Source organism: Phoca vitulina, unplaced genomic scaffold (assembly GCF_004348235.1).
Source record: "Phoca vitulina isolate PV1807 unplaced genomic scaffold, GSC_HSeal_1.0 scaffold10, whole genome shotgun sequence".
NCBI classification, from domain to species: domain Eukaryota; kingdom Metazoa; phylum Chordata; class Mammalia; order Carnivora; family Phocidae; genus Phoca; species Phoca vitulina.
In genome coordinates, this window is record NW_022589713.1 from 20764752 (window position 1) to 20792423 (window position 27672).

General features: G+C 35.4%; 1 protein-coding gene across 8 annotated transcripts in view; it reads right to left on the reverse strand.

Annotated features, from left to right (window-relative positions):
- Nucleotides 1–27672, reverse strand: part of PPP2R3A (protein phosphatase 2 regulatory subunit B''alpha) — a 215807-nt gene that overhangs the window by 54792 nt on the left and 133343 nt on the right. For all 8 annotated transcript variants that reach the window (XM_032408648.1, XM_032408642.1, XM_032408649.1 and 5 more), the window contains 4 exons: nucleotides 19722–19808; nucleotides 15613–15769; nucleotides 12771–12819; nucleotides 12062–12151 (listed from right to left, as the gene is read on the reverse strand). In XM_032408648.1, coding sequence (XP_032264539.1) covers nucleotides 12062–12151; nucleotides 12771–12819; nucleotides 15613–15769; nucleotides 19722–19808 — 383 coding nt within the window. The remainder of the gene's footprint in view (nucleotides 1–12061; nucleotides 12152–12770; nucleotides 12820–15612; nucleotides 15770–19721; nucleotides 19809–27672) is intronic.

The window sequence follows — 27672 nt, forward strand, 5'->3', positions numbered from 1 at the left end:
ATAATAGTGTCTTGTTATTGCTGCTGTAGGTTTCTTTTCCCAGAAGTTGTCTGTTTCATCCATGTTACTTTCCCTCTCTTCTACTTGTTTGGTCTCTACCTTTTACATAAGAGGTTTTACTGAGGTATTTAAAGACCTTTGTTCTCCACTCATATTTAAGAGTAGATGCTAAGGGGCGCCTGGGTGGCTCAGTTGTTAAGCGTCTGCCTTCGGCTCAGGTCATAATCTCAGGATCCTGTGATCGAGCCCCGCATCAGGCTCCCTGCTCAGCGGGAAGCCTTCTTCTCCCTCTCCTACTCCCCCTGCTTGTGTTCCCTCTATCGCTGTGTCTCTCTCTGTCAAATAAATAAAAAACTTAAAAAAAAAAAAAAAGAGTAGATGCTAAAAAGCTGATTGGAAGTTCTGATCTATGGGTTTCTTTACTGTAAAATAATCTGGTTGGGTTCGTTCCTTGGAAATGATCCAGTGTCAAACCTTCAAGGTCTTTATTTTTGGGCTGATCAGATTCTTCACAAAAGCATCTTTTATCACTTGCATAGAGGTCCAGAACAGGTTGCCTGGATTCTGTAGGTTAACTGAGGAATGAAGACTGGGCATCTCAGCATTCACTATGCATTCTATTTTCAGTATGGTACCCAGACCTTCAGTTGTGCTCCCCAGAGGCCCTCTATTTTATACTCTCCCAGGAATAAAGTACCAGTCTTCTGCCTGGGCAGAGATGATTTGGAGATCAACTGTTTGTTCAAACAAACTTTCTATAAACTCTCCTGATTTTGGTTTTACCTTTATTCCACCCACCCACTTCCATGGTTCCCCAAGTCTTGAATGTTTGAAGGTTTTTGCTGGGTATATCCAGTTGCTTCTTGGTCTTTATCTCTGTCAACTTGGGATTTAGGTAGTCTGCTAGGTTTACCTACTTTAAGTTTCCAAATATTTATCTCTCCTCTTTTTTCCTTTGTTAATAACAAATTTATTTTCTTTTTTTCTTAAAAATTTTAAAAGTAATTTCTACACCCAATGTGGAGCTCAAACTCATGGCTTTGAGATCAAGAGTTGCATGCTCTACCAACTGAGCCAGCCAGGCACCCCATGAATTTATTCTTTACAAAAAATCTCTTCACTGTCATTTTAATGTAATTTTAAGAGGGAACAAAAGTACTAGAAGTAAATTGCTATCTTCATTCAGTAGGTTATTCACACTATATTATCCCCACTTTATCACTTAGCATTGTCACTTAGAGTAGCAAGTTTAGCCATGGCATCAATTAATCACAAAATATGAAGCCAATAGCATTAACTGGTGACAGGGACAAATATTTTCTAAAAAACCACTGATTCCTGGGGGCAAAATAAAACTTCTCACAATAAGGTTCTGGGAGACCCTTGGTTAAATTCTCATTTGTAGTCCTTGAGGTATATTAAGAACCTCCACATATTTAATGGTTTTAAAAAATATCTTTTGAGAAGCGAAAGGTGAAATTAAGTTGTGACTATTATTTTCAAGTAAGTCACACGAAAATCTATGTGTATCTTTATTCAGAGAGAGAAATTTTCTACTATTGCAACAAATTAAATATTTAATACTTGCAAAGTTCTTTTGAGAAAACTATTTTTTTTATAAATTGTATCAGCTTGATGTTTAATGTTACCATTAAAGAACAGAAGAGGCATTGGATCCAATGAACATGCAGTAATAGTTTGGCTGTGGTGAGATCCAGTCATATCACACCTACTTTGAGTTTTATAAGTTTCAAAAGAATACTACCCCATTTTGAAATATTTCCTAATTGTGAGAAAAACCTTGTAGAGATCTCATGAGCAGAGGGTTATAATATATGTGGCAATAGTCTCTAAGGTCTCTTTAGCCTTCAAATTCCTTATTACTTATCTTAAGATAATAAAAATTAGGACAGTAGAAAGAAAGTAACTCTTGGTTTTGACAAGTACCTAACAGGACTGAAGTGAAAGGCAACTTATTTTACTGAGAAATATAAACTACTTTAGTCAGTTGCATTTTAAGTTAAGAACTAAGATAAAACAGTCTATACAACAAACAAAGCTAAAGCATACACTTTAGTAAGTCTTTATAACCCATAAGAGAGAAAGAAAGCTAGAAGGCAAGGAGACAGACATATTGCCTTGATATTTGCCAAAGCCACATGATAGCTGTCTTTATTTTTTTAAAAGATTTTATTTATTTGTCAGAGAGATAGAGACAGAGGGAAAGAGCAAGCACAAGCAGGGGGAGTGGCAGGCAGAGGGAAAAGCAGGCTTCCTGTTGAGCAAGGAGCCCGATGTGGGACTTGATCCCAGGACCCTGGGATCATGTCCTGAGCCAAAGGCAGATGCTTAACTGACTGAGCCACCCAGGTGTCCTGATAGCTGTCTTTAAATATTTGAGAGTATCATGGGTAGATGAATCAGATATAATTCTGTATTAGAGAGCATAAAAAGAATCAATGTACAAAAGAAAGATGTTTAAAAAAAAACAAAAAAACAAAAAAACAAAAGAAAGATGTTTTTAGGCCTAGAGCTAGAAAAATGAAACAATATACCTTTAGTAGACAGTTATTTGTCCCTGAAAGTTTAGAAGCAGGGGCTGGCTGGCTGGTTAAACACATACATGTTCAGAGGGGACTTTCTTATTAGAAATACTAGATACTTTCTAAAATTTTTTCTTTTCCAATAAAGATTTTTTCCCCTTACCAAAGGTGGTATTTTCTGAAAGTAATGACTATTTGTTGTCAGAAAACAGAAAAGCACACAAAAGGAATAATCATCTGCAGAGAACCAGTGTTAAATTTTTACTATATTTGCCACAAATTTTTGGTTTTAAAGCATAATTATATTCATGACAAACTGTACTTGTACAACTGTACACATAAACAATATTACTTCCTGCCCCTGTCCTTGGGCTGAATGAAATAAAGTTCTGGACCAAACATCTCTTACCCCTGATAATTCCTATAAGCTACTGAAGAAGAAAGTTATAGGAAACTCCATTATTGCTTAGGGATTAGTTAAATATATATTCCTTCAAATAATTAGTATAAATATTTTAGCACCTATAACTTCAAAGGCACTGACTGGCCTACTTCCCTCACACATACAGGTGAATGAGATAGTTGCCACTGAGGACACCTAGTCAGAAGACCAAGGTAGAAGCAGAATGTGATTTAAAAACAAAACAAAACAAAACAAAACAAAACAAAACAAAACAAAACAACAACACAACTCCCTCCTCCCCCAAAAAAGAACAAAAAAACCAACCCAGGACAGAAGGTTGGTTAAAGTGTATACCAAAAGAGGGCTGCAAGAGCCTGGATACTTTCCATATCTAACCCTGACAGAACGAGGCACAGGAAGGACTCAAGATTCTAATTTTATAAACAGTATTTTACAAAGCACTCATCCTAGTTTAGTGAGTATAGTATTATTTCTTTCAAGAAACTAATTTTTTGGGCGCCTGGGTGGCTCAGTTGGTTAAGCGACTGCCTTCGGCTCAGGTCATGATCCTGGAGTCCCAGGATCGAGTCCCGCATCGGGCTCCCTGCTCGGCAGGGAGTCTGCTTCTCCCTCTGACCCTCCCCCCTCTCATGTGCTCTCTCTCATTCTCTCTCTCTCTCAAATAAATAAATAAAATCTTAAAAAAAAAAAAAAAGAAACTAATTTTTTCTATCCATGTCTTTCATCAGGCACAAACCTGAACCCTGCAAAGTGTTGCCTGTTACATTTTGTTACCTAAGAGTTTGATTTTGATGTACAGACATTTCCCTTATTACTTTAAAACAGTAAGGTGTAACTGCCGTCTGCTCACATTCTGCTGTAGTGAGGCAATGTGAGCACTGACAGTACACATGCTTGTGCCTCGTAAGTGCCAACAGGAGCCAAGGCACATATCACCAAGTCAAAATTAGGAGTTACTTTCTTTCATGATTGGCCTAATTTTTAGTCTCTTATGCAATAAATAATTTCAGGACACCAAGAGAATTAACTCTCTTTTAGGGATTCCATAGCCTAGTTGTTAAGAAGATAAACATGCAAACATGCTGTCTCATATAACAGACCATATATCATAGTGATAAAGAGCCCAGGACTTGGAGTCATACAGACCTGGATTTGAATCCAAGCTAGGTCACTTACTGTGTGTGTAATCTCTCAGAGCTTCTGTTTCCTCAACTGCAAAATGGGACCACTAAATTGATAGCGGTATGAGGATTAAATAAGCCATTGCATATAAAACACTTGTCAGCTGGCAAAAAATAAAGCCTCAACAATATGCTAGCTTATTAAATAGGAGAAAGGCAATATGCAAGGCAGAAAAGGAACACAAAAGAAAGCTTCTGACCCAAAAAATCTCTTTAGGTGATGTTCCTTTAAGTACAGATCCATAACTGGGTCTCAAGATATGAAAAGTTGACCTGAGGAATTCTGCTTCTAGTAATGATGAACTAAATATTTTGGATTAACTCTCCCACTGACAAAATCTGGAGGAAAAATACTGTTTGAAGGCAGTGGACTAAATTAACAGGGCAGTGAAGAACTACGATGTCGAGATCTAATAGGAAATCCAGAGAGGAGGAGCCTAGCACTTGGGACCATCTTTCCTTTGGGGCATCTGCTGATTCTGGAAAAGGGGGCCTGAGAAGTTGAGAAGCTGAGCATTGATTTGCTATTATTTTATTAATGATTTTTGGGTCTGTCTTCATGAGGGAAGTTGGGCTGTAGTTTTATTTATTTTTTGTGTTTGGTTTTGGTATAAAGGTAGTAACTGGCGTCATAAAATGAGTTGGGAATTGTTCCCTCTTTTTCTGTTTTCTGGAAGAAGCAGTGTAGAACTTGGTATTTCATCTTCAAATGTTTGGAAAACTACAATAGTGAAATTATCTGAGCTGACAGATTTGTTTTTCAGAAGGTTGTTAACTTTGAACTCAATATTCTTTAATAGATATAAGATGATTATTCAGGTTATGTATTTCTTCCTGGTTAAGTTCTGTTAGGTTGTGACTTTATTTATTTTTTAAAGATTTATTTATTTATTTGAGAGAGAGAGAGCGAGCGAGCATGTGCAGGGGGAGGGTCAGAGGGAGAGAAACTAAAGCAGACTCCCTACTGAGCATGGAGCCCAAAAGGGAGCTTGATCCCATGACCCTGAGACCACCACCCGAGCCAAAATCAAGAGTAGGATGCCTAACTGACTGAGCCACCCAGGCACCCCTAATTTGTGACTTTAAAGGAATCGGTCCAGTTCATTTAAGTCACCACCTTTATGTATAGTGTATTTATTCATAGCACTCCTCTATCTTTGGATTATCTAATTCTCCTTGAGACATATTTTTGGACCCATGGGTTGTTTAGAAGTATGTTGTTATATTCCAAGTGTGTGGAGACTTTCCAGTCATCTTTCTCTTATTTTTACATCAATTCCATTATGGTCAGAGACTATATTTTGTATTATCTCAACTTTTTCTTTTAAACAGCTGTGTTGAGATCTATTTCACATATCACATAAATAATCCATTTAAAATGTGTAATTCAATGGTTGTTAGTTCATCCACAGAGTTGCATAACCATCACCACAATTAGTTTTCATTGCCTCCAAAGAGAAACTCCATACCCATTAGCATTCATTCCTCATTTTCTCCTAGGTCCCTCATAGTCTAGGCAACCATTAACCTACTTTCTATATCTATAGATTTGCCTGTATTGGACAACTCATGTAAATGTATTTATACAATATGTTGTCTTTTGTGACTGGTGTCTTATAATTTGAATAATGTTTTCAAGATTCAACCGTATTTTAGTATGCATCAGTACTTCATTTTTTTAACTGACAAATAATATTTGATTATATGGATATATCACATTTGTTTATTATCCATCCATTAGTTGATGGATACTTGGGTTGTTCCTATCTTTTGGCTATTATAATACTGCTATGAACATGGGTTGTCCAAGTTTTTGTGTGAATGTTTTCATTTCTCTTGGATATATTCCTAGGAATGGTACTGCTGGGTCATATGGTAGCTCTATGTTTAACTCTTTGAGGAGCTGTCAGAGTGTTTTCCATAGTGGCTGCAGCATTTTACATTACCACTAGCAGCATATGAAAGTTCTGATTTTTCCATATCCTTGTCAACACTTGTTATCATCTGACTTTTTGATTATAGCTACCCTAGTGGGTGTGAAGTGGTATCTCATTGTGGTTTAGATTTGTATTTCCCTGATGACTAATCATATCAAGAAATTTGTTATGGGCTTATTGGCCATGTATATATCCTCTTTGGACATATCTATTAGATATTTTAGATATCTATTTAGATATTTTGCTCATTTTTAATCTTTTTATTATTGAGTTGTATTACTTATATATTCTAGATACAAGTCATTTGTCAGATAGATCATCTACAAATATTTTCTCCCATGCTATGGCTGTCTTGCTTTCTTGATGTTGTCTTTTGAAGCATGAAAGATTTTAATTTTTTTCAAGTCCAATTCACCCATTTCTTCTTTTGTTTGTGCTTTTGGTATCATATCTAAAAAACTACAGCCATGAAAATTTACTCCTATATTTTCTTCTAAAAGTTTTGTAGGTTTAGTTCTTACATTTAGGTCTGTGATCTACTTTAGCTAATTTTTGTTTGTGATGTGAGGTAGGGGTCCAAATTCATTCTTTTGCAAGTGGATATCCAACTCTCAGGACCATTTCTTAAAAGACCATTTTTTTCCCCATTAGAATTATCTTGGCATCCTTGTTGAAAATCAATTAGCCATAAATGTGAGGATTTATTTTTACTTCTAGACTCCTAATTCAACTCTGTTTATCTAAATGTCAATCTTTATGCCAGTATCACATTGTCTTGTTTACATTAGCTTTGTATATTTTGAAATCAGTAAGTGCGAATCCTATGGTTTTATTTTTTCTCAAGACTATTTTGGCTACTCTGATCCCTTTGTAGTTCCATATGAATTTAGGATTCAGCTTTTTCATTTCTACAAAAACAACAACAAAAAGTGGCTGGGATTTTCTTAGGAGTTGCTTTGAATCTACAAATCTATTTGTGGAGTGCTGGCATTCTAACTATTTTTAAACCTTCTGATCCATGAACATGGGATGCCTTCATTTCATTTAGATCTTCCTTAATTTCTTTCAACAATGTTTTGTAGTTCTCACAGTATAAGTTTTATACTTCTTTTGTTGAATTTATTCCTAGATATTTTATTCTTTTTGCTTCTATTGTAACTGGAATTATTTCCTTATTTTTGGCTTTTCATTGTGCATAGAAACAGAATTGATTTCTTATAAATTTGTATTATATCCTGCAACTTACCTAATCTTTACTGAGTTCTAATAGTTTTTCAGTTGATTTCTTGGGATTTCCTATATTCAAATAGATAGTTTTCCTTCCTCCTTTCCAATTTGGATGCCTTTTTTTTTTTTTTCTTTAACTTGCTTAATAGTCCTGGCTAGAACCTTCAGTACAATGTTGAAAGAACAGACATCTTTGTTTTTTTCCTGATCATAGGAAATAGCTTTCAATCTTTCACTATTCACTAGTTGTTAGCTGTGGGTTTTTCATAGATATCCTTTATCAGGTCAAAGAAATTCCCTTCCATTTTTAGTTTAAGTGTTTTTTTAATCAAGAAGAGGCATTGGACTTTTTCAACTGCTTTTTCTGAGACTACTAGGATGATCATGTGGTTTCTATCCTTTGTTCTATTAATATAGTATATTATATTGATTGATTTTTACATGGTAAACCAACTTTGCATTTTTGTCTGGTTTGGGTATCTGGGTAATACTGGCCTCGTAGAATGAATCTGGAAGTCTTCTTTACTCCTTTATTCTTTGGAAGTTTGTAAAGAATTACTATTTTTTCAGATATACAATTTAGTGATTCATCACTTACATACAACACCCGGTGCTCATCACAGTAAGTGCACTCCTTAACCCCCATCACATATTTGACCCATCCCCCCACCCACCTCCCCTCCAGTAACCATTGTTTTGTTCTCTATAGTTAAGAATCTGTTTCTCAGCCTGCCTCTCCCCAGTGCCCCACCCCCCTGGTTCATTTGTTTTGTTTCTAAAAATGTTTGGTAGCATTTTCCAGTGAAGCCATATCAGCCTGGGATTATTTTTCCTATCCAGAGTTTTTATTTCATCTTGAACCAGTGTCCCTCTAGGAATTTGCTCATTTTGTCTAAGTTATCTAATTTGTTAGTATAAAGTATAAAGTTAGTATATATATATATATATATATATAAATAAAACAATCCTTTTTATTCCTGTAAGGTCAGCATTCATGTTACCTCTGTTATTCTGACCTTAACAACTTGAATGTTATCTCTTCTTTTCTTGATCAGTGTAGCTAAGGCCTTATTAATCTTTTTAAAACAATCTGACTTTTGGATCCATTGATTTTCTCTATTGTTTTTCTATTCTCTAATTTATTCACTTCAATCTTTCTTCTTTCCTTCTTTGTGTTTGCTATGCTTAACTTGCTCTTTTTTTCCCCAGTGTCTTAAAGTAGAAGGTTAGGTTATTGATTTGAGACATTTCTTGTTTTTTAGTATATGCATTTATAGCTATACATTTCTCTTAGCACTGCATGTAGCACTGCTACATCCCACGAGTTTTGGCATACTGTGTTTCCATTTTCATTCATCTTAAAGTTTTGGTACTTTTCCCTTCATTTTCATTCATTTCAAATTATTTCCTTTGATGTATTCTTCTTTTATCCTTTGGTTATTTAAGCAGTGTGTTGTTTATACATGTTTGTAAATTCCCAAATTCCTATCTGTTATTGTTAATTTTATTCCATTATGGTCAGAGAATATGCTTTGTATGATTTTACTTCTTTTTATATTGAGGCCGTTTTATGGCCTGCCACATGTTCTATCCTGGAGAATATTTCATGTGTACTTGTGAGGAATATATATTCGACTGTTCTTAGGTTGAGTGTTCTGTAGATATCTGTTAGGCTATTTGGTTTATAGTTTTGTTTGTAGTGTTGTTCATGACTACTATTTCCTTGTTGATCTTCTTCCTGGTTGTTCATCCATCACTGAAAGAGGGGTATGGAAGTCTTTAACTATTACTGTTGAATTGTTTATTTTAATTCTCTCAGTTTTGTTTCATGTATTTTAGGGTTTGATGTTGTGGGGTGCATATATATAATTGTAGTGTCTTCCTGTTGGACCTATTATCAGATAAAATGTCCTTCTTCATCTCTAGTAACTATTTTTGTATTAAAGTCTACATTCTCTGATATTTATAAAGCCACTCCAAGTTTCTTGTGGTTGTTGTTTGCATGACATATCCCTATACTTCCCTTTCATTTTTTTCTCCCTATTGTATCTTTAAATCTAATATTTCTCACGTAGATAGCATATAATTATATATTGGTTTTTTAAATCCAGTTTGAAAATCTCTGCCTTTTAAAGGAATGCTTAATCCATTCACATTTATAAATCGTTATTGACATAGTTAGACTTATGTCTGCCATTTACTTTTTGTTTTCTATCTGTCTTGGCATTTTTCTGTTTCTCCATTACTGCTTTCTTTTACATTAAGTGAATTATTTTCTAAGTGTAACATTCTAATTCTTTTAATGTTTTTTTTCACTATATATTTTCGAGTTAATTTTCTAGTGGTTGCTCTAGGGGCTTGCCATATACATTTTTATTTTTTAATTTTATTATTTATTTACTTATTTGGTGCAAAAAGGCAGTTTTATTAAAGCATGGGGACAAGACATGTGAGCAGAAAGAGGGGCCACCATATACACTTTTAACTTCTTAGAATCTACTTCAGATTCTAGTGAGACACTGAAATGTTACTCCTATATAACTTTCTTCCTTCTTCCCTTTTTTTGTGCTATTATTGCTATACATATTACATCTACATATATTGCAAACCCAGAACTACATTGTTCTAATTATTACTTTACTATACATATTGTATCTACATATATTACAAACCCCGAACTACACTGTTCTATTACTTTATGTAATTTATTTTTTTTAAGACATTGAGAGAAGAGAATAAGTATATGTTCATAGAGTTTGTTATTAATCTTCTTCATTATCATTTCTAGTTCTTTTCATTTGTCCTGTGGGATAATAGGGGTTCCAGAAAGAGGAAAACATGGATGAGAATTATTTGAGGAAAGCTTTTTCATAATTGAGGAAATAAGAGAGATAAAAGATTGAGATTGAGGGTTAACAGAACACTGAAAAGACAAGAATTGGGAAAACACATAGTCTTCAAATCTTTGGAAATTCAGGTGATCTAACTGAAACAACCTAAGCTTTCAAAATAGTGGACTAATGAAAAATTATAAAGATGCATACTTACTGGCATGGAAATATACTATTATGTGAAAAAGTGTGTTACAAATCTATATATGATACCATTTAGCATAGTATATCTTTTGGTACAGGGAGAAAGAGTGAAGGAGGAGGGAAAGGAGAAGGAGAAGAAAGAGTGGGTAGAGAGGGAAAGAGAGGAGTGGAAGGATATATACCAATGTTAAATATGGGTCATGGAATTATGAATGAATTTTATATTAAGGCTTTGAATGTATTTTATATTTTTAAAATACTTAATGTGTATTTGTGATAAAACAATAAACTTAAAAAAACTAATCCAGCAGAAATGAGCAAAAGACTTGAAAAAGCAAGTTGACTAAAATGAAATAAAACTGACTGAATACATATGAAAAAAATTCAGCCTCATTAGTAATCAAATGCAAAATAAAATAATACTGAATTTTTTATTTATCAAATTGGAAAATATTTTTAAGAGGAAAATACCCAGTGTTAGTAGGGGTTATAGGAAATATGCTCAGTACCTTGTTGATAAACTATAAAATTATACAATTTTTCTAAAGAGCAAATTAATAATTTTTATAAATGCCCTTTAAAATGTCTATACTCTTTTAACCTAACAATTCCATTTTGGGGAATTTATGTTAATGAAAAAAGTAGTGGATGTTACAACCATTTAGCTGTAACTATTGTTTTGGAAAGCATTCCATAAAAATTTTGGAGTGTATGGTAATTAAGACTTAATCCAATGGAACTAATCTAAATATCCAAAAAGTATGTAAAAACATATGAAAGAGACTGTACAATATATACCAACTTTTAATAGTCTCTTATTCTGAATGTTAGAATTATTAGTATTAAAATTTGTTTTCTTCTGGTTATCCATGTTTTCTAAATTATCTATAATGGACAATAAATTATTCTTTGAAATGGAAAACAAAGTTATTTAAAAATAATCTAATGAGCTGCCCAAGAAATAGCTTAGTTTTATTTCTACTTCCTTGATTTCCAAACCATGTATGCAACATTTAGATAACTTCTAGAACCAACATGCAGACAGCTGAGTCAGTTATACTAGCAAGCAGCACCAAGGACCGTAGCCTCTCTGTCCCTTGGTACTAAGCACAAACTATGTGCTAGGTACTGTGTTAACACAAGCTAGGAATAAAAAGAAGAGAGGGCCCTAGATTTTTGGCTTAAACAAGAGACAGACTAGTGGCAAGAAAGAGATGTGTATGTTCACAACTAAAAATCAAGGTATGTTTGAGAGTGCCAAGGGAAAGGAGAGATGATTCTAATTTGTCTGTACCAATCATCCACAATTTGCTTCTTTCCCTCTCTAATTTCTACTGAACCATCAAGATCATAAAATAATGAAAACTCATAATATATATTCCCATATAAAGCTTACTAGTCCTACTTAACTCTCAGGGCCAGCTCACATGTCATTTCACCTTTATCTCTGGGGGTAAAAGCACTTGTCTTGATATGCTGTAACTATGGATTTAGTCTGAGAGGGCAGACACTAAGTCTAATTCATCTTGGTGCCCCTAGGTCAAGATGGCATCCACTGTGTATACATCATGACTTTTTCAAGCTTTGTTCAAGGGTTTAACATTCCTGGCAAAGGAAACTTAGAAGTCATACCTGACTGAATCACTAAACTCTACCTCTGAAACTAATAATACACTATAAGTTAATTAATTGATTAAAAAAAAAAAAGTCATACCTGGTTGGGTTCCTTTTGTCCTCCTCAGAGATCAAAAACCAAACAAAGTCTGCATAGCTCATTCTTCCCTCTTTCTGTACTGTTTTTCCCCTGAAGAAAACACATGGTTATGAAGTTTCCTGAGCAATTACTCAGATAAATTTAGTAGGATGACAGACTAAAAAATAAAGCAACATCTTTCTTTGGAAATTAAGTCAAAGAAAAATCAGAAGGCTGGAAACCTAACAAAGAGCATCCCTTCCATTTCCTATATTGTTTGCAAAGGCCTGGAGGGTGAAACCAGAAGACATTTGTAGGTATGAAGAAAGAAGTCTGGTTTCCAATTTGAATGCAAATAATCACCAGGATAAAATACTGTTACCTGTATTTAGGTAAAGGATTGATGCCCGTAAATTAAAGAATTACTACTGTCTTGTATGAAGCCATGGTGTGCAGGAAGCTGTGCTAAAATGAGACTGTTAAAGTGTTACCTGTAATTCATTCATTTTTCTTTAAAGATTTTATTTATTTGAGAAAGAGAGAGAGCAGGAGTGGGGGGAGGGGCAAAGGGAGAGGGAGAAGCAGACTCCCCGCTGAGCAGGAAGCCCAGCCTGGGGCTGGATCCCAGGACCTGAGATCATAACCTGAGCCGAAGGCAGATGCTTAACCCACTGAGCCACCCAGGTTCCCCATCTGTAATTAATTTTTAAACTCAGATGCTTTTTCTTACCTTGTTACTGCCCCAGAGAATATCCTTTCAATAATTCTGTTTGATGAAGCTAAATGTAAACAAGAGGGTACAAAGCTAGTTAGAAACATGTTGCATAAAGGCAATACTTTTGGCAAATTTATTTAGCTACAAGCTAAAACATAAAAGTCTTCCATAATGAGAAGTTATGAGTATTTAAATTTTTACCTATGTATAATTTGTATTTCTGAAAGAATCTGAGGTGGCATAATCAATTAATTAATCACACAAAAAAAGAACAGGCAAATGATTACACCTGATAGCTGGGATGTATTAATGTAGCTGAGCAGCAAGTTAGTTCTGAACATCAGGACAACTAAGACAAAAATGTACAGAATTTGTATTGATCTTGTTATCCAGTAGGACAACTTTTCCTCTAAAACAAGACAAATTTTATCCTATCATGAAATTCAAGGGGAACTGATTGGCAGCTCCTAATATAAGGGACTTTGAGTAAAACAACAGAGAATGCTTTCAAGTAGAATTTTATAGAAGATACCTAAACATACCACATACTTTTCTAATATTCTTATTCTATAAGAGTCCAGAACATAACATATAATTTGAGAAATTCCATCAGTAAGTTTTATTCAGGGAGAGACACAATTATATCTTAAGACAGTATACTGCTTTTGATGATAGGTCCTAGAAAATCTATAGCAGCGTACCTCATTGTTGGTTCGAAATAACTAAAGGCTTTAGTTTTTTTTTTAAAGATTTTATTTATTTATTTGAGAGAGAGAATGAGATAGAGAGAGCATGAGAGGGGGGAGGGTCAGAGGGAGAAGCAGACTCCCTGCTGAGCAGGGAGCCCAATACGGGACCCGATCCCGGGACTCCAGGATCATGACCTGAGCCAAAGGCAGTCGCTTAACCAACTGAGCCACCCAGGCGCCCTAAAGGCTTTAGTTTTAACAAAAGGATATGCCAGTACAGCTCAGACCTAGGGATCTGGTGAGGACAGGAATCTGTTCTTTTAAGAAGTGCCCCACGTAATGGCATGTACACTACAATTTCAAAACAAGTGATGAGTCACTAGGGAGTTAGTAGCTACCAGCATCTAATTGTTCTGCACAGAGTAAAAAGGTAAAATTAGTTTGGCTGAAGATGCTGGGAATATGGGGGTCAGTATAGCCATGCCTGGCCACAAAGCTTATATAAGGACCCTCTAATACTTTGCTGAACATTGGTTTACGGGGTTAATAATTTGTACTAGATAGACAAATAGAGGGCTATATAGGAAAGGCATGGAATTTAATTTCAAAGCTGAAGTCTTTAAATTTGGAAGGTTTAGCCTAAAATTGAAGATCATGCTGTCCCATTTAGGACAGGTTGGTGGACTGGCAATTACATGGTCTCAGTGACCCCTTCATTATGCAGGCCTAGATGCCTACTTTTCTGGACTTCATTATTTTAACATGTCTCTACTGAGTTGCTATGTGTATATATACAATATTTGGGGACTTAGTGAGAATTATGGTGTATCAGTCAGCATGCTTTAGAACCTGTAAGGTTTTGCATGACCTCATGTTACACAGATGATCTGGCCACTGGTGATTAGAAGGTGCAGCGCTAATAAAGCTGACCTGATACACCTGTGAATATTTCCATTTTTATGCTATTCTGGTGACGGGAAGGTTGTGACTACTTGAAGAAGGGAGGTAGAGTACTAAACCAACCGCTGCTTGTTTATCAATAAGTACATCTGAGTATTTTCCCTTGATACCTAGTTGGCACCTGAGAATTGAGAGGTAGAACTCTTTCTTATATATGGAAAGTTCTATGAAACTTGACATCACATAGAATGAACCTTTTCTTAAGATGTAAGTGGTTAATCACAGATATACCAAATAACAGAAGTGAAATTCAATGCATTTGTTTAAGATTTGTACTCTGCTACATCTAAAAGGCTAAAGGCTGATTAAAAAAAAAAATCTGCAGTGCCTGAGAAGACATTTAAGAATAGAACAGGGACGATCTTATTACTATTATTATTTTTTAAAGATTTTATTTATTTATTTCACAGAGAGAGACACGGTGAGAGAGGGAGCATAAGCAGGGGGAGTGGGAGAGGGAGAAGCAGGCTTCCTGCAGAGCAGGGAGTCCGATGCGGGGCTCTATCCCAGGACCCTGGGACCATAACCTGAGCCAAAGGCAGACGCTTAACGACTGAGCCACCCAGGCGCTCCCAGGGACGATCTTATGAGAAAAAAATGAGTCAATGTACTTTGGTGTTTGGTGAAGAGTATTAAATCATCAGGTAGTAGTTTCTAAGTTTACTACTGGTAAAAATGAAGCAAAAGGGGTAATATCATGTGATATGTGGTATTTTTGCTTTCTGATAAAAGAAAGCACACAAAATTCATCTGGAGGGAAAATACTTACTCTGGAACTAAATTCCAAAAAGTAAGTTTTTATGATTCCTGGAAAACACTGGCAAGTTAGAAACATTTTCATCCTTGGCTGTTCATAAACACTGGTAAAATGGGAAATTTATAAGGGTGTATATACATTCTCTTTCAAATAAACTTTACTTAGGTATGGATCTTATTCAATTCATCATTAGAAAATAAACATCACTATAAAGACTCAGCAATTAATCAAAACAAAGACTCTAATTGCTTACTTAAAGTCCCTTCTATACTTGCCTTCTAAATAAAAAATTGATACCTTCACCCATTCCCACTTAAAAATTCTTGGCTCTTTAAAGAGGACTTGATTAGATAAAGAATTTAAGAAATGGGAATTTCCCATTCATGTAACAATTCATATAACTCTTGCCTTTTTCGAAATAGTTAAGTTTTAACATCTATAAAACACTTACCCTGTTCATTGTATCGAGATAAATCAGCCTGGCTGATGTAGAGGTCATGATCACTATCTAGTTCCCAAAATTTACAATAAATAACATAGAAATGTTCATAGGAGAAGTAATCTGTGATTTGGTTTATATCTTCCTCTTCTTCCAAAAGGGCTAAAGTCTGAAATAGTATGAAGAGAAAGATTAATTTATTTTAAAATTATGAAAACCAGCTTTGGCTGTTATACAGTCTAGTAAAGTTTAATTTTAAATGGAATTAAAATTTTTGGTTTGGGTACCAAACCAGGAACTTTTAATAGGCAACCTCTTCCAACCTTTAATCAAATAATCAATCTATAAGCATTTATGAGTTCTGTATTATGCTTAGCAAAGGGTTAGATGCAGTGGAGGATTTAAAAGCAAGGAAAGGGAAGGACTGTTACCAAGGAGATTGTAGCCCATCAGAGGTCCCCAGACCACCAAGCGAGAACAATTAGACAACAGGCTGAATTACATGGTCATAAACTGACACTGCTTGTAACTTTCCAAAATTATGAAGAGTGAGCATCTTTTCTATTACGTAAAGTGGAAATCCACATATAGGGTTTGGTTTTGTAATGAGATCAAGTTTACCATGAAGGTGACTTATGTATAGCATTGTGCTGATGTGTGGTGGCCTGGCGTAGAAGCCATGGGGTTGGAGCTGCAGGGCCCTGAGCTGGAAGTTAACCTGGGGCTCCCCTGACCCACTGTGTGTCCTTATGGAAAACACCAGAAACAATAATTTTGAACCCAGAATTCTTACAATTCTTATAATTATCATATAAGTGGGCAGATAAATGAAGATGTTTTCAGAAATGAAAGATTCAGAAAGAAAGATATAAGAAGCCATAAAAAAACCTTCAGAAATAGAAAAAACAAAATGAGATAGCAGAAATCAGATCAGATATATCAACAATCACAGCAGAGATAAATGAATTAAGTCTCCATATTAAAGTATTTTCAGATTGAGCATAAAAACAAACCCCCCCCAAAACATATCTAGGTATATGTTATCCATAAGAGATAAATCTAAAATAAAATTTAAAAGGAGGTTTAAAAAAAAAGGACAAATATATGCTAGCTAAATCTTAACAAAAAGAAAACGTGTCAATATTATTGGAAAATAAAATGGAATTCAAGGTGAAAAATATTATAAGGGACAGAGGTGACTATTTCATAATGCAAATAAATTACTCTGATAAAAAATTATGTTCCAAAATGTAAATACTGGGAAACCAATATGCCTTGGCAAGCTGAGAACATAAATTATTATAGTAAAATTTCTTAACGGAAGATTCTTTTGCCAGTACAAATTATAAAGACTACACAGAAACAAAGGAAAACCATGATGTGGTAAGTGCAAAATATGGGATATAAGATTATATATACTAAGAACTCTGTAAAATCCTAAAATCTGCACATTTATATGAGACTAGAAGAACACATACAAAAATGCTATTAGTTGTATTAGGGTGATGAAATACGATTTTTCTCCTGTTTTCCAAACATGGCTGGTAACGTTTTGTTTTATAAAATGCTCTTTAACACGTATAACGGAGAATATGTACAATAAAACAAATCTTGAGAAGGAGCTCTCATTCTCCCCTACTGGATTATCATAGAATGAAAAAGACAGATAACTTGTGCTTTTGGTGAGTGTGTAAGTATGAACTAGTACAGGTTTTTAGGAGGCTAGGTTGGCAGGATCTATCAAACTGAAAACCACACTCGGGACACCCGGCTGGCTCAGTTGCTGGAGTGTGCAACTCTTGATCTTGGGGTTGTGGGTTTGAGTTTCACGTTGGGTGTAGAGATTACTTAAAGATAAAAAATCTTAAAAAGAAAACAACCCTGAAAATGCATATACCATTTGATCCAGGATTTCCCCTCCAGTAGTCTATTCTAGAAAAATGCTTACCTATATACACACAGGAGTAAAGTACAAGGATATTCACTGCATCATTGCAAATAGGAAAAACCTAAAAATGACTTAAACACCCTCTATAGGAGAATATGTAATTTAGTTATGGTAGAGCCATGCCATAGATTATGCAGCAGTTAAAAGAATGAGATAGATTTATATGCATGGAAATGAAAAGAATGTTAAGATATGCTGTTAGTGAAAAAAAAAATTAACAGAATGATCTCATATATTTTAAAAAACCACCTCAAAAAAGCAGCCATACAAAATAAAACTGTTTACTCCATGTATACATATATAAGGGAATGTAAGGGAATAAAACCGTAGATAATATGGATGGGTTCCCTCTGGGAAAGGGAATGAAATGGTAGGGTGAAGGGATAAATAGTGACTTCTGCTGATTATTCTAGATATGTTCATATTATCTGAATGCTTTATGAGCATATAAATCATGAGCATACATTCATGAATAATGTACTAAATAGGAAGAGTAGGAGAGGGCTAAGGAAGAAGGGAAAGAATTAAATCATGCACTAGGAAGAACACTTGAGTTCTGTTTCCAGTTCGGCCATTTACTTGCTGTGTGATCTTATCTAAGTCATTCAACCATACCTGCACCTCAAATTTTATCATCAATTAAAAAAATATGTATTATAATAATGCCAGAAACTGTTACAAACTCAGTGCTTCAGGAATGTGAGGGATTACCATTCTTAAGGTATAAGGCCTCCTTATGGAATCACTGCCGTCTCAACCCATCCCATGTTACCTACTGAGAGAGGGAGGCACCAGGTGTTCCATAAATACGAACAATGACTGTGATGATTACTATTCATTTTAGAATAAAAAAGGTTTTATATGGATTATGGGCTGCTAATTTTGCCAAGTCTTCATTACTTTGTCCCAGATGAAGACAGGGAAAAATAAAGAGTACATAAGGTTGTATTATTAGCCTAAGCTTCATTTAGTATGATTCATTGAAAATAAAATATTTTCTTTCCTTTCAAGTATGAACAATTCTTTCTTTAGGTTAATGGAAGCTTGAATAATCAGGCATGAAGATTACCTCGGTAAAAGGCTCCCACTAGTGGTCAATACTTTCTCTCTTATTTGGTAAAATAAATAAAATAATTGAATGGAATGTATGCTTTCTTAAAAGGACTTTTTAGTATTTTTCTCCACTCCAGGAGGAGCTGGATAAAGAGTCGTTGCTGAAAGGATCAAGTTGAAACCCCTCCATTCCTTTCGCGAGGCCTTTCCACACCCAGCTCATCTCACCCCTCAGGCTGTATCACTGGTCACTTTGCAGAGCCACTGGCCACTTATTTTTACTTTTTTAAAAGATTTTATTTATTTATTTGACAGAGAGAGAGAGACAGCGAGAGAGGGAACACAAGCAGGGGGATTGGGAGAGGGAGAAGCAGGCTTCCCACTGAGCAGGGAGCCCGATGTGGGGCTTGATCCCAGGACGCTGGGATCATGACCTGAGCCGAAGGCAGACGCGTAACGGCTGAGCCACCCAGGCGCCCCTACCACTGGCCACTTTAGACTGTGGTCTTAGACTGTAGACACTTTCATGCTTCTGGGCCTTTGCGTATGCTGCTCCTGTTATCTGGAATCCCCTTCTAATTTTTTACTTTGATAAACTTCCGATACCCTCCAAGGTCAAGATCACATGTCAGTCTTTCTGTGAGGCCTTCTCTGCATATTTGTTATCCGTTTTTGTGGAAATTTTCATCAGGTGTGACTGTGCACTTTTCTTTTAGTCCATGTGCCTTGATATAAAAATCCCTTGTTATTCTTCTTTGTTCTCCCCAACACATCCCAGGTACCTGGTAAATGCTTAATGACTGAAAGTAGTGAAAGTGCTTTGCATACAATAAGCACTCAAATATTTGTTAAATGAAATAAATTATTTAACTTATTTATTTTTTTTAAATTTTTAAAAAAGATTTTATTTATTTATTTGTCATAGAGAGAGAGAGAGCAGAAGCAGGGAGAGCTGCAGGCAGAGGGAGAAGCAGGCTCCCCGCTAAGTAAGGAGCCCGATGCAGGACTCGATCCCAGGACCCTGGGATCATGACCTGAACTGAAGGCAGAAGCTTAACCCACTGAGCCACCCAGGCGTCCCTAACTTATTCTTATATATGAATTCCAATGAGAGACGTACTTGCAAAAAGTTGCTTTTTCTTATCTCTGTCGAAGTTATTTTTCCACTCCAAGATCTGTTGACTGTGTAGAATATTCTCTGAATAACCTGGTTCCAAAAGGAAAACAAATCAAATAAAAATACTGAAGATATTTATTACTTCACCAAAGGCCATCTTATGAATGTATCTTGAATCAAGCTATGTTTTGGTTTTCCGATTATGGCAAGTGTAATTTCTAATAAAAACTAACATCATGTTTTAAAAATCTACACCCATGTCCCCTATAATTCCAAGAACAATAAAAAGATACTCTTTGCTCATAAGCCTGCATTTCCCAACTACCTACATGTCACTTTATTTACCTCTCATACAGTGATGCCTGATTGAAGCAGTGTTTATTGGGCTGGATGTTTTGGGAAGGCAAATGAGGTGGGAAATACACACTGGATTGGCTTAACAATTGGTGGGTCATAAGAATGGCTGCCTGGTATGATTCAAGAGGGCATTATTCTGGTTATTATAGCCTTATTCATTGGAGTCTTAAAGACTTCTAGTCTTCCAGACTCTTTCTGGAAACTCAAATACATCTGGGATAACTCATATACTGAGTCCTTACTTGGGCATGAGCAATTTTGTTATTAGCTAGTCTTTAAAGAGTTTAATTACAGATGTGAAACTCTGGAGAAGACCCTGGACAGGATGAGAGAGGAGGGAACAGGTAGCAAATGTGTCTGAGATTGATGACGCGTGTGGTGGTGTAGTGGAGGGTTGGAGAAGGAAGACAAGGCTGCTATCCTGGAGGGAGGAGGCTGCAGTGTATTCTTAACAATTTTACCTGGGGTTATGCCTACACATTTAATTTCTCTTTGACCCACTGGTTTTGTTTTTTTCCTCCAAAAGGAAGCAGTAGTGAGAAGAGCAATTTAAGCAGCTTTCTTAAAAACTATTTTGATTTTTTTTTTGGGTTTCAAGGTTTTATTTAAATTCTTGTTAGTTAACATATAGGGTAGTACTGGTTTCAGGAGCAGAATTTAGTGATTCATCACTTATATATAACACCTAGTGCTCATCACAAGCAACTTTTTTTGACACTTTGCCTTTGATTTTGACTATCTAATAGAAATCCTGTATCCTTGATGGTTTTATCATGGAAGAGGTTAGATCCTTTTCATTTATTTTTTTAAAGATTTTATTTATTTATTTGAGGGGGGTAGAGAGAGAGAGAGAGAGAGAGAGTGAGAAACAGCATGAGAGGGGGGAGGGTCAGAGGGAGAAGCAGGCTCCCCGCTGAGCTGGGAGCCTGATGTGGGACTCAATCCCAGGACCCCAGGATCAGGACCTGAGCTGAAGGCAGATGCTTAACCAACTGAGCCACCCAGGTGCTCAAGGTTAGATCCTTTTTAAAAGTTATTTTAGTACAAGAACAAAAAAGGGAAGACATTTGGGACATCTATCCATAGAGTAGGCCTAATGAGGGACTAAACCACCATTCCCCTTCTGGATTCCTTAGCAAAGAGAGTGATTCTCAAACAGAGCAGGGAAAAACCAGCCTCAGAATGAAGGCCCAGATTTCTGCTGCCCAGCTTTCCTTATCCTATAGCAGTGCTAATTCCTGACCCTTCAGAATCTAGCTCAACTGCTAACTCCACAGGAAGCGTCAGAACAGGGACTGGGGTAGAGCTCTGTCTCATGTGCTCCAACTGTCAAGTGAGTCTCCTTCAGTTCATCGTATATTCTAAACACTGGTGCACCTGACCATCAACACCTCCAAACTCCAAGGTACCAGGTCTTTCTTGACTTGCATCCCAGTGCTTGATATGGTGCTCTGCATAGCAGGTGGTTAATAATTGCTTGGTAAATTTTTTATTTGAGGAATAATTGACGTACATTATATCAGTTTCTGGTGTAAGACATGATTTGATATTTGTATACATTGCAAAACAATCACTGCAGTAAGTCTCCTTAACATCTGCCACCATACATAGTTATGGAATGTTTTTCTTGTGATGAGAACTTTTAAGATTTACTCTCTTAGCAATTTTCAAATACGCAATATATTTGTATTACTATAGTATATATAGTATTAACTACAATCACCATGTTCTACTTTACATCCCCATGACTTAACTTATTCTATAACTGGAAGTTTGTACCTTTTGACTCCCTCTTCATCCATTTGGCCTATACCCACCCCCTGCCTCTGGCAATCACCAATCTGTTTTCTTTATGTACGAGTTTTTTTTTTTTAGATTCCACCTGTGAGAGAGCTCATATAGTAATTGTCTCTGTCTGACTTACTTCATTTAGCATAATGTCTTCAAAGTCGATCAGTGTTGTTGCAAATGGCAAGATTTCATGGGCTAGAGGTACCAAACCCCAGCCATGTGTAGTTGAAAATCCACATATAACTTGACTCCCCCCAAATTTAACTACTAATAGCTTACTGTTGACTGGAAACCTTACTAATTACATAAACAGTTGATTAACATATATTTTGTATGTTATATATGTACTATATACTGTATTCTCACAATAAAGCTAGAGAAAAAAATATTAAGAAAATCATAAGGAAGAGAAAATTTATTTACAGTGCTATAAAAAAATCTGCATAAGTGGCCCATGTAGTTCAAACCCATGTTGTACAAGGGTCAACTGTATGTATATACCACATCTTTATCTATTCATTCATTGATGGACACTTAGGTTGTTTCCATATTTTGGCTACTGCTAATAATGCTGCAATGAACACAGGGTGCACTGATCTTTTTAAGTTAATATTTTTGTTTTCTTTAGATAAATACCCTGCAGTGGAATTGTTGGATCATATGGTGGTTGTACTTTTAATTTTTGAGGAACCTCATATTGTTTCCCATAGTGGCTGCACCAATTTATATTCCCACCAATAGTGCACAAGAGTTCCTTTTTTTTCTACATCCTCCCTAAAACTTGTTATTTTCTTGTCTTTTTGTTATTAGCCATTCTGACTGGTGTGAGGTGATATCTCATTGTGGTTTTGATTTGCATTTTGCTGATGATGAATAACGTTGAGCAACTTTTTATGTACCTGTTGGCCATCTGTATGTCTTCCTTAGAAAATTGCTTGATAAATTAAAGAGATTTGAGACTTGTGTAACAAAAACTTTCATGTTGTACCTGTGATAAGAGACATATGGGTTGGAGTCATAGCTAGTTGAATAACTCTCTTCAGAGTTGTAAATACCAGATGGATGCCAACCCAAGAAAGGTCTCTAATTAGTATTTCACATAAATCAGTACTATTCTCTATGATTTACAGATAGATAGCATATAAAATGTGCAGAAAACATAAAACAGAGAAGGCTAACTATATTCAAAATTATTGTAAAAGATACTATGAATTTAGTAATTTTTACTCTTGAGGGAAAAATAAGATTAGAGTGTACATGTGACCATGATCTGAATGCTGACTATCTGGTGGAAGAAGTGGCTGACTTGTTCTGTGTTGCACCAGAAAGCAGAACTAAAATTATTGGATAGATAGTGCATTAGGTTTGAGCAGGGACTAGCTGGTGTCTAATTTCTCTATTGGCTCTAATCACTCAGACTCTGACTGAGGTGCTTCAGGGCAGAGAATGTGTCCTACTTGACAGTGTATTCTTTTTTTTTAAATTTAAATTCCAATTAATTAACATATAATGTATTGTTGGTTTCAGATTTTTTTAATTTTATTTTTAAAATTTAAAGCCAATTAATTAACATACGATGTATTATTGGTTTCAGAGGTAGAGGTCAGTGATTCATCAGTCTTATATAATACCCAGTGCTCATCAGATCACGTGCCTCCTTAATCAACAGTGTATTCTTAACACTAGCTTTGCAGAAGTTCATATAAAAAAGATGGAGGATTTTAAGTACAGAAATTACATATATGAAAATAAACGGTAAGAATACCATTTATCATAGTTCCATGGCTCCTCAAGTAAAAGTCAATTTCAAAACATATTATTACACCAAAATTTTCTATGTTGAACATGATTAGATTTTTATCCTTATTATTTGATTTTGAATATAAATTTATCTAAAGTCGAATTTTCCTATTTTATTTTCCTATTTTATATTTATATACTCAAATATTTTATATTATTTATGAAGGTACTGTCTTACACTTAAAATGATAAAGCTTTAATCTGTATTTATTTTTGCTTATTTTGTTGATCATTTTTTGTGTTTTTTTTTGATAGAATTTTTAAAATTCACAAATGTTTTGACTGTTAAGCGTTTTCCACTTTTAGCCTCTGGTAACTTACTTATATAATAATATGAAAAAATGTACTTGTAGTCCGGTTTTCCATAGCCTAAATCTCTTTATTCAGTAGCCCCACTTCATCAGAACATTTATTGGTTTCCACATTACTGATTCAGCATTTTAGCTTATTGAGGTACGGGCACCATCTAGTGGTGAGAACATGTAGCTGCTTGGTTCTACATCTACCCTTGTTTTTTTCCCCCAATTTTGTTCTACCACTTTTAGGTAAATAAAAAAGAAATTAATCACAGTTTTTAAAATAATAAAAAAATTTTTAAGAATTAGTAATGGTAAGAATAATTGTTTACTACCAGTGAGTGGAACAAAATTTGACAATTTTTTACCGAGGTATCTCTGGTCAACTTGATAGTTTGAATTTTAAATCAGTTTCCTTTCTTTTTCCTTATATCTATTGAACTGGAAACCTCTAATTCACAAGTGTAGGTCACCAGAAATGTGAGCAAGTGTTTGGTAGCTCTGTCAGACAGGTTTTGACAAGTGGATTGGATGTGGACACAAAAATAACAGATTGCTCATTGTAGGTAATTTATGCAGAGGAGTATTCAAAGGCTGGAAGCATGGTTCTTCTACCTGGCAGGGAATGGTGAAAAGATCCTTGATCCACTCTGGTTAATATGGCTCTGAAAAGTATTTCTCCGTGGTCCTCTGCAGAATTTGGACTTAAAAAAAAAAAAAATCTAATACAAATTTCCTCCTTTCTCTTTCAAGAGGTTTGGAGGAAAAGTCAAGCTGTTAGTGATGAGCAGTCTCCACCACAGTTCAGTCATCTCAGGAAGTATCAGTACCTTGTCCTCAACGATTAAATTCCTGGCATTTCAGCCTAAAGTGATGGCTTCAGGCCAATCAAGACACTGAATCTATCACTAAGACACCATCTGAGCAAGCCAGAGAAATGTCTTTGCTGCCAGCACCAGTGTCACAAAGAAGTATTTTCAATCTCATTGTTTATTTTAAAAACTCACATGAGCACCTCTTTCCTCAAAAGTCAGCATATGCCAGCTAGGGTAAGCAGAGTCTTTTATTCACTGGCAACCTCTCTGCACGGCATGCAAAACTGCAAACTCAAGGGCTATAATTTGCTAGTATTTCCAATTTTCATTTTCATTCAGTATCAAGAGACTTGTTTCTTAAAGGAGAATATGGAGTAACTTTAGATGCATTCTCTTATTTGGGTAGTGATATTCTTTTTGCTGTATGCATAGTTGGTGCTCTGTCTTTCCAGTCTGAAAATAGCTGACAAAATAATTAAATAAACAAATGAAAAGTCTTTTCCTATAGCATAGGTTTCTCAGTGATAAATAGAAAATAAAAGTCACCCAACTTTTCACTATATGAGTGCCACACTAAAACTAATATTTGAGCCATACTTTGTGTCAGTTTTTTCCAACTAGACAGAGTGAAAATACTGAATAACTCTAGCATGCAAACAACAACAAAAAATATTGTTTTTTACTACATGCCACTGAGATTATATAACATTCAATAGGGTCAAATGACAAATTAATTTTGCTTTTTCTGAGATATTTATCTTTAATTCTGAGGCTAAGTTTCTAAGAAATAGTGTGACCTTATCAGTTTTTGCTCTGAACAGGATACAGAATGATGCCTCTGTCATTCACTTTTATGCCATTAACAACATTCATTAATTTCACACTAGAAAACTTATTTTGATTTGTTCTAGAAAAACTCACTGTACTCTGAAGTAATGCACAAGTTCCAATGACTTCATACCATTATTTGGCCAGATTTCACAATAGAAAAGGCATTAAGAAGAACAGATAACCAGTCCTTTAATAAAATTCTGTTTCCAGATATTCATGTGATACTTTTTATTTGCATTTTCCTTTTTCAGATGGTACTATGAGGTTATCACAATAGATACACTTATCTCAGTATACACAGATTCACATTCTGTATTCTCAATGGGATCTTGTTTACTATTTATATTATGATGCTGTTTTGAATTGCCCTATTATTATTTCATTGCAAGTATTTTACAATTTAGTAATTATTTCTGAGTAATGGATTTATTTTTGTGAATTGGGGATAAAGCAGCATAATAACAAGAGAGTGTAAATTTTAAAAATATAAATATATGCAAAAGCCATGAAAATGTATCAGCAGAGATAATTAATGATATCCTGTTAATTGACCAATTTAGTTCCTTTGTTTAATGATTAACATAACAGAATTTCTAGGAAAATGTGAATTTCACGTCAACAAAATTGTTTCATGGCTTTTCACTCTGAAATTATAAATTCCTGGGGATCACTTGCTAGATGACACAGACCATCATGGGTCCATGGTACTTCAACAAATACCAAACTAGAAAGTGTAGAGAAAGAAAATTTATCTCTATTTTACAATTCTGTTTATTTAACATCTTTTCTAAGAATAAATTCCAATAAAAAGTTCCTCTATAGAGAGTATTTTCTGAATTGGTAGAAGGTTGGGCTGGATTATCTCTAAGATCTTTCTAGCTCTTAAGATTTTCAATTACGCTATTAGCATGCCCTGAGTTTACAGAACAGTCAACAATCAGAACCCAATAATTCCCTATGGAATTGAAGCCACAGTTAATGTGTAGAATTCTTAAGCATGAATAATTTCATTTATTTATTCAATAAATTCTGTATATCTAATATGTGCTAGGCACTATTCTAGGTATTGGAGATACTGTAGTGAAAAATATAGACAAATTCCCTGCTCCAATGGAGTTTCTATCATAGAGAAGGAGAATTTAAAATTTAAAATATTAGATGATATAAGAGCTGAGAAGAAAAATAAAGCAGAACAAATGAATAGAAAGTATGGGGGAGGGGGCGGAGGGAGAAGAAGGGTAAAGAAGGCAAAGGGTGTTCAGGGAAGGCCTTATTAATAAGGAATATCTGAGTGCATAGTTGGATGAAGTAAATAAAGATGCAAGTCATGTGGAAATCTGTAGAAAGAGCATTTCAGGCAGAGGAAAGAAGAAGTAAAAAGCACCTGAGGCAGAAGTGGAGTTGGTCTGTTCCAGGAACAGTGAGAATGCAGTTGTGATCAAAGCACAGTAAGTGAGGAGCAGGGTTAACAGGAGAGATGAGAGCAAAGAGGTTGTAAGGCGGTGTGTGTGTGGGGGGGCGGATTATGGGGAGTCTTAGCAAGGACTTTGGCTTTTCCTCTGAGTGAGATGGAAACCACTGGAGGGTTTGAACAGAGGAGTGACATGATCTGACTTACATTTTCAAAGGATTACTCTGCTTTGTGGAGACTACACTGTAGGCAATGAAGGTGTAAGCGGGGAGACCAGTTGGAAGTAATCCAAGTGAGAAACCACGGTGACCGCACCAGGGTGACTGTGGTGGCAGTAATTTAGTACAGTGGTGTGGTTAACAGGCAAAAATCACTTCTGAGATAGTCTTAGAAGACAGTGACACCTTCTGGCTCAAAGAAAGACTTACAAAGTTTTACAACAGCCAATGTAAAGCCAAGAATGAAGTTCTGAAAGGAGAAAAAGAATGGGAGTATTCTGTAACTTGACAGAACCTAATAAATTCATGGCCAACAAAAAGTACCCTAAGAATGAGAGGGTTTTCCTCAGAGGTGATTGCCCTGTAATCTTATTGGGGGATGTGAACCAGACGCAAGGGCTAACTCACTTGAGTGTGGCTGTGATGGAGGGGTTT